The sequence below is a fragment of the Ipomoea triloba genome, chromosome 4 (assembly GCF_003576645.1).
Source record: "Ipomoea triloba cultivar NCNSP0323 chromosome 4, ASM357664v1".
Lineage (NCBI taxonomy): Eukaryota > Viridiplantae > Streptophyta > Magnoliopsida > Solanales > Convolvulaceae > Ipomoea > Ipomoea triloba.
Window position 1 is genome coordinate 12456874 of NC_044919.1, and position 10642 is coordinate 12467515.

At 33.2% G+C, this 10642-nt stretch overlaps 1 protein-coding gene across 1 annotated transcript; it reads right to left on the bottom strand.

Annotated features, from left to right (window-relative positions):
- Nucleotides 1–228: 228 nt before the first annotated feature.
- Nucleotides 229–9253, bottom strand: LOC116016734 (importin beta-like SAD2). Its single transcript, XM_031257114.1, has 22 exons — nt 9003–9253; nt 8190–8325; nt 8027–8114; nt 7491–7649; nt 7171–7333; nt 6648–6832; nt 6382–6552; nt 5640–5785; nt 5421–5544; nt 5134–5314; nt 4337–4496; nt 4213–4254; nt 3993–4111; nt 3713–3911; nt 2954–3085; nt 2617–2720; nt 2329–2508; nt 1737–1876; nt 1488–1627; nt 1212–1363; nt 984–1110; nt 229–889 (listed from the first exon to the last, which is right to left on the bottom strand). The coding sequence occupies exons 1-22, from the start codon at nt 9090–9092 to the stop codon at nt 732–734; spliced, it is 3096 nt and encodes a 1031-aa protein (XP_031112974.1). The 5' UTR covers nt 9093–9253; the 3' UTR covers nt 229–731.
- Nucleotides 9254–10642: the final 1389 nt, after the last annotated feature.

Genomic DNA, 10642 nt, shown 5'->3' on the forward strand with positions numbered 1-10642 from the left:
TGTCAAATTTATTATCTTTTTCTTATCCTTGAAAGTTTGTTGTCAAATTTATATCTTTTTTCTTATTCTTGAAAGTTCATTGTATATTTGTATCATTGTATGTCTTTTACAGAAGGGATCTTGAGGTTTTGAATATATTGTAAAACTTCATAGATGAATATCTTGTTGGAGAAAAGTGGAGCTAAAAACAGTATATGAATAGATCAATATAAAATGGAAGAGAAGGAATAACAAAAATTTTAAGTAACAAATAAATATATTGTGGATTTCCAATTAGCAAAATGATACAACCTCAAATTCAATAAATGTATGTTGTAAAATCTAGGATTTAAAATTGTAGGGTAAATCCCACAAACTAGACCACTGCACCCACCAACAACCTACTAAAACTAAACAATAAAAAATCAAAGGGTCCTTAATAAAACCCTGACTCGTTTTCATGTGTATAAATAGAGTATCCAAAAAGTATGAGACATCTTCTGATGTAGAAGAGCTCCACACCCCCAATCCCCACCCCCAAACACATTTTTACTAATCCCTCCCTCCAATGTTGAAAGAAAAAAAAAAATGGGAAGCAGCCACAGCATCCCACAACACCCTTTGGCTCGAAAGTTTTACAATTTCGACTTCTCATACTCATCAAGACTCTAACTGACTACCAAAATCAATCAAGCGACTCAAAGTCGAATGGACTTCACACGGCTGCTTTGAACTTATGCAGAGTATCACAATCATGAAGCACTAGCTGAAGCCTTCTCTAGTTTCTCTTTCTCGATCTCAATTTTCCTCTGCTCAGCATGCTGAGCAACGCCATGTGCGAGAGCTTGATAACGGAAGTCCAAAGACTGGGTGATGCTCTGGAACCTGATGGGATCAGATGCTTGAAGAACTGGATTGTCGATTTATGAAGACAAGGTCAACACATTTTATCACACACTATAGCAAAAACTAATTAATCCAAAAGGAGGATGAAATAGACATACCTTTGACGGATTCAACAAAGAAAACAAAAGGATCCACCTCATCAATGGGTGACTGCAACTCTTCATCATCACTAAAATCATCATCAGATGAGTCGTCATCGTAATCATTGGAGTGGAAAGCACTCGCCTGAAAACCACATATAGAGATGATGTTAATTTCATAAAACAAGCAGGAACAAGATGCTTGCTTAGATGGGTATGATACAATTTCTCTCTTAATTCTGTTACCTGTGCTGCCAACTTTTGGAGCTTTAGGCTGTGAGCTTCATCTCCATCCTCGTCATCATCTGCCATTTCTCTATCAGACCCATCCTCATCATCATCACTTTGAAATCCATCCATCTCAAGCTCATCTTCAGCTTCCTCTGCCTTTGCAGCTTCTGAAAATATAGAAGGTAGAAAATGATATCAAACATTAAGAGAATATACCATCTAAAGTGCAAAATGAAACAAATAGAAAAACCAGTATGGGAAAAACACAGAAAAAAAGAAATGGTTACTTACCAGCAAGTTGCTCCTTGTATGCAACAAGGAGGTCAAGAATGGCCTTAAAAATGCCCTCTAAGGCTGCTGTTGGCAATTGATCAGCAGGAAGACTGAGCAATGATGTCAAGCCCAAGCAGCAAACCTTCTTCTCATGCTCCCTGCAATACCAACATGCCAAGAATTAGAAACCCATCACTTTTCTTAGCTTTGTTTTTCTTATGCCTTTTACATCTCTCCACAAGAACTACAAGACCAACATATTGCTACCTTTTAAAATTAGCCCGAGCTCCACTTTTTTTAGTTTGTTGTAACATATGGAACCAAAGACTGAAGATCTCTGTAGCAACACCAAGCTTTTGCAGTATGCTCAGCGTAAATGAAGGGTTATAGTACAGCGCATCAGCAATCTGTCAATAAGAAACAAATTTAGAAGTTATTTCACAGGAAAAGAAGGCCACAAACACAGAACGTGTGAACCTGTAGGGGAAAATATAGCAAAAAGTAGATCCATCAAAAAATAAAGTAGCCAGTAATTATTTGGTTTTAATAAAGTAGATTTCATGTATCATTTGAAGATAGAAATGAGTTCAAATCACTGTGTTAGCCACAAATCAGTCTTCTAATCATGCAAAGGAACAGTATACACATAATCTCCATGTTTTATAGACTGGGAACCACTTCACAAAAAAAAAAAAAAAAAAAAAAAAAAAAAAAAAAAAAATGGGAAANTGCAAAGGAACAGTATACACATAATCTCCATGTTTTATAGACTGGGAACCACTTCAAAAAAAAAAAAAAAAAAAAAAAAAAAGGGAAACAAATGAATATGTATAAACAGAGAAATATTTAATTATCTTACCACTTGGATCAGGAGGCACTTCAAGTATGGTGTTTCACTTCGATGCAGACGTTCAATTGAGATTCGGAGATATGGCTCAACCCAATGATCGACCTGTCCTTTGCAGTTCTGGAATAGAACTTCAATGAGCTTAGGCGCAGACTCAATGTCACCATCTTCTAAGTTTTTGTCACCCATGATCTGCAAAGAAAAGAAAGAATAAATAAATCATAGTAGAAATACACTTCACTTGCCAATCTTCAGCAGCTTAAAGAAAAGGGTACATTTCTAATAGAGGCATTAGCTTACAGTTGAGATCATGATCCACAAACTTTGTTGGTAGTCTGGTTCCTTGCAAGTAAGGAAATGTTCAGTGCTCCTCGATATATAGTTGTCCAATGGAACCAATATATCTGCAAAATAAAATGAAATGTTTAATACATGTAAATGCATGCATGAGGTGAAGTTCTCTGGGACAATATTAGTAAAGTTACCACAAACCATCAAATATAAAAACAGGAGAAAAAAATACAATTAATCAAAATAATAATTAGAGCAAAGCACTTGAGAAACTTAGGAAGAATAAGTTAGCACCAAAAATAAATAAGTAAATAAATAAATAAATAATAAAGTTTCATGAACATACTTGGGAAGTAATCAATAGCCCAGTCTGCAAGGGCTTCCATCATGAGTGGCCAGAGACTCCACATGTTCATTGATATTTTTGGTGAGTAAAATGTCATATATGAAACAATCTCGAGAACCTCTTCATAGACGTCTACAGAAGTATAGATTGAATAAAATCAGGACTTTAATTTATTATTCAAATCAAAGAATGGAATTTAGACTTTTACAGCAGTAAGATATTCTCCAAAAAAAAAGACTATTCAGAGGGCATCCATGAAGTACAAAGAAAATACACCAAAAAGAATCAAACTGCAGGCAAACAGCACAAAGCACACACCCACATTAATATTTTTGTGAGAAAAATGTCATATATGAAATGTATGCATACATATAGAGGAAGCAAATGAGATCCTGTTCATGGATGAGCACATTCATTTTTCCCTTAAATTTAGTTCATTAGAGCAGATTTAAAAATTTTTAAATAAAATAATAAGTAAATAAATAAACAACAACAACAACAAACAAACCCTCATAAAGATCATACAGGACAGATGCCTTTAAGAATGGAGCAAATTCAGTGTTGCATCAAAATCTTGAAAGTTTGTTTAATTAGCAGTTTAGCACATCTCAGCACACCATACCTATGCTCAACTCACAGTTCTAATCATGACAGTTTATTACATTGAAGAAATTCATGCTCAATGAACATTATTTGAGGGGAACAAACATTTTGACATAGAAAAAAGAGAGAGGAAATGCTCAAGGAAGCAAATTGTACCTTGTCCGTCTGTTGTAAGCATCCTACGCATGATAGGGAAAAGTGTTGGCTCAATCTGTTCAAAAAGATGTGGAAGCCGACTCACTGACTCAAGGATTGTGCTTATGGCACGCAAACAACCAACTGCAGCTAAGGCACCAGGGTCATCAGCTTCATCATCAGCTTCTGCTGTGTTTATACATTTCCAAAATGCAGCCGCCTATAACAGCTACTATATTAGGGTACAAATGGCAGATCTGAATTGCATAAAAGTGCACTATGAATATCTCTCAAGTCTCACCAGATTTTGGCATAATCCAAGAGCATAAGGAGCCATCTCCTCGCCAAACTTGTCAACAATCGTTTCGAGGGTTGAAACAAGATCTTCATTCTCAACTTCATTCATAAGTTTGAAGAATTCTGGAAGGAGAAATTTGGAGGAAAAGTGAGGGAGATAATCAAATATTTTTAGCCAAGAGAAATTTGAGAAAACAGGTGAATCAGGATCATCACTGACATACCATCGAGTAACTGAGGAAGTATAGGGCGGATTACATCCAAATCTGCATTAAAACAAACACACCTCAGTACGAAATTGATGGTATAAACTCTATGATGCAAAGTAAAGATATCAACAAAATTTACCTTCACATGCATCAATAAAGGAACGCAAGGCAAACACAGAATCAACCCGTACAGGAAGTTCAGGATCACGCATTCCAGCAACAACACTATGTAATGCTTTAACAAAATTACTAGGGTCTGAGAATTCAATATGAGCATATTGCCCAGCAACCCACGCTGCCTAGTATTAAAGAAGAAAAACAGAAAGATCAGGAACATGATAACAGGTTTAAGAAAAAAATTAGAAACATTTACAATCAATACAGCAAGGATCTAGTCCAACAGCTTCATTGCTTTGAAGCCATAAGGGTAAAACAATTTCAGTTCCTTCATAATTAGACATTTAAAATTCATGACAAATGAAGTCCAACAGAAAATGTCATACCATATACATATAAGCATCTATAAAAAGAATTTCACCAATAAATCAATAATCCAAATACATGTGTGTGTGTGTGCATACAGAAAACTGCTTGTGTGGAACTGAGAAAGACCTTTTAGTTATTTTGGGTTTTCTTGTGCTGATATCCCCCAAAAGAGTTCAAATACTATACTAACAATGGACCATATAATGGGAAAAGGCAACGAAAATCAAAGACTAAATAGTTCTTGCCATTTGCCAAATCAAATGAAACAAATTGCATTTTATGGATTCACCCATATATCCCTGCCAAAAACTACTTCTCTGTGAGAGCAGAACTACCAGAACACAATAAAAACCATCAATGAATTCAAATAAAAATTGGTTATGGACAGGTTCAATTGACAAGGATCCAAATTGCAGAGCAATAGACACCTAAGAACCAAAAAAAACACACCTTGGCTCGAAGATGACCAACAGGACTGCTAAACTCTGGGAAAACATGTTGTAACAACATTCGCTCCAGCTCAGACTTGTATGGCTCAGTTTGTTTCAGTTTATCACATAGTATCCCAATTGCAAGGAGGGCACCGTCCTTTTGCCTGAAGGGTTTGTATTCTGGTGCTGATGCATCATATCTAAATTTAATATAAAAAAAACAGAACGTCAAATTTTTGCTGACATTTAATCATAAAAATGCTTATTTGTATGAATCAGTGGGATTACTAGTACTCCAGTACACACCTCTTAAAGATTTCAACAATGAAGAAGACAAACTTTTGAAGGTTGTCTTTGCCACGCTTTCTTACCAACTCGCTAACAAAATCCATGGCAGCAGTTTTAGGATTATATAGATCCTCAATTATATCTGAAGTGAAGTATTTAGAGTAAGTTCAAAAACAAACAAGCAACACAAATGCATTTTAGGAAGAAGCATTGAAGCACCTAATTCTATTTACTTACCATAGCCTTTTCGGACATACTCATGAGGGTCTTCATCCCATAGATTTTGATCATTGTCATTAAAGCACATCAGAGGGAACACAATTTCAAAAAGAAGAACATCAAGCTGTGGCTGTAGCATATTGTATGTGTTATTCTTTGAAATACTGCATGATCAACAATAAAAAGCATTTAGTAATAGAGAGCAGAAAAAAATTGTTGATGCAGCAGCTAAGACAAAAAGAAAAAGCAGAAATAGAATCAACAACGAAGCCAAAGAGAGCTGATGAAGAAACAAAATAACAGGAAGAAGTTATCAATAAATTGTCGCAAATCAAATAACGGATCCAGATTGCAATTTAAATTTTCCATCATTGTGGGTGAACCCGGAATTAAAACTTTCATATTTGCTCACCATTCAGCTCCTGAACAAAACATACATTTATCAACTATAAAAATAACAGGAAGAAGTTATCAAGGAATTGTAGTAAATCAAATAACCAGGATCCAGATTGCAATTTAAATTTTCCGTCGTTGTGGGTAACTCTATTTCATATTTGCTCACCATTCAGCTCCTGAATGAAACTTACATTTATCAACTATTTAATTGCATTTTCTCTAAAAGAAGAAGTGCATATTTGGCCCTTTTCCCAATAAAACACTATCTGTAACTCCATTACTCCAAAAATCACAAACGACATAAAAAGAGCAAAGCGACCTGACAACAAAATAGCAAAATAAGGGCAAAGTAAATTAAACACACCTGTTAGATAAATATTGCAAGATAAGGTTTGCCACCCTATCAGGTAAATATCCACCAGTGCGGATAACATTCAACATATTAAGGTGGTACTCGAGAATTTTTCCAGCATAGTTCTGAAACATCTGGGCAAAAGCTTTGTTTTCTGGTTTTTGAATTTTCAGATCTCCAAACCTGTGGAAGATTGAAAATGTAAGGAACTAAGGATGACAACCAGTTTGTATAGGCCAAGAAAGTCATTAGCACAGTTATAATCACGATGAAACTACCTGGTGTATAGACGGTATAAAATGTGCACCGTCCACTTTTTCACCTTCCACCATCCCCATGATTTTCTTAGCTCAGGATCAGCTGGCTGGCCTTCCAAGGGAACAGGCCTCTCCAGCATACTCAAGAAAAGAACCATCCATGAATTAAAAGTATTTGGATCAAACAACTGCCTTGGAATCTCCAACTGGAAAATAATCAAGGCAAAATCCAATATTACTTGTGAAAAAGTGCAGAACATGTATTTCATTGTGGCAATGACCAACAAAAGCAAAACACAATCAAAGTTTAACCACCCATGGTGTAGCTACTAACCCCCACCCCCCACTGAACCCAAAGGGAACAGTTTCCCTTTTAAAAGTCAGATACAAAGAAAATTTTGAGCCTGAAGTTATTGCCTGGCTAAAAGGTAATAGATAATCACTTCATCTTGCCATTTGCATGCATGTCAAGAAAGGTCATCATTCCATAGTAGGAGAATATGGCAAACATTTATAGAAGAGCATTTTTAGAACAAGAACATACATATATAGATGACCAGAATATTTTGCAGATAAGCCTGATCAGCTCTGCCACTTCAACTTTAGGATTTTCAATTTGAACGAGCCCCCTGAATATGTTCAGGAGATAGGGGAACGTCTGTTCAACAATGTGGTGAACAGGAGCTCTCTCTTCATCTGATTTGAACCTGGAATTGGAGTAGAGAACACATCAGAAACTTTACCAGGGTTAGTAGAAAGAAACTAGATGAAAAAAACATAATTTTTCATAACACAAATCATCACTCGCAAATAAAAAGACAATAAAAGTTATAAATATGGCGCTCTTTAGAATCACAAACTCACTCGTATTTTCTTGAGAGAATCCGAAGAACAAACAAAGCTCCATAAGCTTTTTGTTCCTGCATTGCCTGCAAATTATGCTTTACCCAGGGTAAAAGGGTTGGCCACTGCTCAGGGTAGTCTGCATCAATGATAGTCTTCAGGCTTACCCCCAGCTGCACTCTGGTTACAGCACAAACAAGTTCAAGAGAAAGACAGCAGTGTCAACATTTTTACAGCCGAGTAGAGAATTGAAGTATGAGTACTCATGCTCTTGTACAAGAATAAATGTTTATCAGATGTCCTAAGTTGCCTGTGGAGACTTGGCACCTAGCATAGAGAGTTAACCCTTAAAACACACACAGACTACAGTTTTACCCTCACACGTGATGAATGTATAATAAGATCACATGGTTAAATTATCAGGAAGCTAGACTAAGAGTGAGTTCCACAGAGGCACAGATCAGTTCAAATAAAATGTAAATGTAAATGATAATAATAATAATAATAATAATAATAATAATAATAATGATAATAATAATAAAGGTATACACACATACCTCAGAAGTGGAGGCACCTGAGCAATGCAATCAAGAATGTTTTGGCGGACTAATTCCTTATCGCCAGGCAGAATCTTTGATTGCTCCCCTACATTCACAGTGTATAGTTATAGATATATGCCTATAAATTCAAAAAACAAATATTAAGCAATAAAAGTACTACCTGGATCGTGAGGAGACCAATTCTTGGTAGTGAAGTTCTTAAAATTAATACTTGCTGAATGCCGGACTTCAGCATCAGAGGACCCATCCAATATTATTTGCAACAACCTCACAACATGCTGAGGCATGTTTTGGACCTGAAACAAGGAAAAAAAAAAATTAACTAATGTGGTATATATGCTAAATAAGTGAATTCCCATTTCCCACTACAATGTAGAATATGCACAATAGTAAGTATTAGCTAAAAATGGAACTAAACATATAATCCACAAGGTCATACAACAACAGTTTAATAGAGCAAACACATGTTCTAAGATTAGGAAGAAAAATTAGAAAACAATTAAACAAATAGCAAATAATCTGATATTAGAAAATACCAAAATGCTTAATGTGATGTTAAGCCAATTAAAGCTTTAAACATAAGAATCTGAATTGTAGACACACTATCTAATCAGATTCAATAGGCTTAAGTTCCAAGATTACTTCAAACAAAACAAACCAAAACATAAATGAAAAACTTAAAATTTCATTCTTTAAAATTCCAAAAGTAAAAAATTTTGATCTTTATAATTACAATAATCCCGATAACTGTCCAGCATTCCAGACAACGGAGTATATAATCTGGAAACAGATTTCCAACTAAAATAACAACTTTTTTTTGAATTGCCCCGGTAACAAGACGGATAAATTTCCACAAGCGTAGCAGGAAATCAGCATGCCAGCAAACACAATTCTATCAAATTAACATGATTCACAAGCAAACTCAATAAAACTAAACGCATAAAGCTAAGCATCAATTAAATTCAGTAACCACCTGATTGAGCATATGCTCAGCAGCCTTGATTTCATCAGGATTGTGACTGGCAGCACGTTTAAGAACCGCAACCAGACTTTGAACATCCATACTGAATTCAATCACGGTAAATACACAAGAATATCGATCAAGCTCTCTCTCTTTCTGTCGCTCCCCCCTGCCTGCTATGAATACCCCCCTATATAGCCTATAGAGAGAGAGAAAAATGCTGGCAAAGGAGTTGGCAAATGCTCAGAGAGAAGTGGCGACAACAGCGAAGCGTGTGTGTGTATTTATAGATATATGATTAGGGTTTAGGGAGAGAGTATATGCTGACAGTATGAGTATAAGGGAGAGTGGTTTAACGAATTTACTGCGGGTTGACTAGGCGCGTGACACCCACGACGTGAGATTAGGCGGTTACAATATCCATTTTAGGCAGATACGTTTGACCAACAACTGTAAACCCAATTATCATATTGGCAAATTTGGTAATTTTTTATTATTTGTATATATTTGTAATATGATAATTCTTTTGGGAAAAATTATCATATTAAAATCATTTATAGTATTTATTATTTGTATATATTTGTAATATTAAATTTTAGAAGCCGGCGAATTTGGTTAATGTTTATTTGTATTTAACCATTTATAGTATAAAAATCTAAAATTTCAATTATTTATAGTAAAAACTAATTTTTAAAATCATTTATAGTATTTATAAAATTTAATAAGAGTGGAAATTGGCAAATTTGGTAATATTTTATTATTTGTATATATTTGTAATATGATAACTCTTTTAGAAAGAATTATCGTATTACAAATAATAAAATATTAACCAAATTCGTCAATTCCCACCCCTATCAAATTTTATAAATACTATAAATGATTTTACAAATTAATTTTTAAATAATTGAAATTTTAGATTTTTACTATAAATGGCTAAATACAAATAAAAATTTACCAAATTCGCCACTCCTAAAATTTGCATATTATATTTTATACTATAAATGATTTTAAAATTTAAATTTATACTATAAATAATTGAAATTTTAGATTTATACTATAAATAATTGAATACAAAGAATTTTTCAAAAAAAAAATTGAATAAAAAGAATATAAATAATATAACATTAACCAAATTTGCCACCCCCCTCAAAATTTATAAATTAAATTATATATACTTATACTATAAATGATTTTAAAAATTAGATTTATACTATAAATAGTTGAAAAATAAGATTTATACTATAAATGATTTAAAAATTAGATTTATACTATAAATAATTGAAAAATTAGATTTATATTATAAATAATTGAATAGAAATTTTATATATATATATATATATATATATATATATATATATATATATTCTGTACTATTAATAATTAAAAATTATATTTATACTATAAATAATTGAAAAAAATAGATTTATAGTTATAGATTTATATATATATATATAAGTTATATTTTGTATTTAATTGCTATTCAACTATAAATCTATTTTTTTCAATTATTTATAGTATAAATATAATTTTTAATTATTAATAGTACAGAATATATATATATATATATATATATATATATATATATATATATAAAATTTCTATTCAATTATTTATAATATAAATCTAATTTTTCAATTATTTATAGTATAAAT

Bases quoted from the DNA above. Each gene is read 5' to 3' on its own strand.
- LOC116016734 (XM_031257114.1), bottom strand. From the start codon at position 9,092: ATGGATGTTCAAAGTCTGGTTGCGGTTCTTAAACGTGCTGCCAGTCAC. The intron at 5,315-5,420 runs GTGTGTACTGGA...TATTAAATTTAG, and splicing joins ATTGTTGAAATCTTTAAGAG to ATATGATGCATCAGCACCAG. The intron at 2,721-2,953 runs GTATGTTCATGA...TTTATTTTGCAG, and splicing joins GGCTATTGATTACTTCCCAA to ATATATTGGTTCCATTGGAC.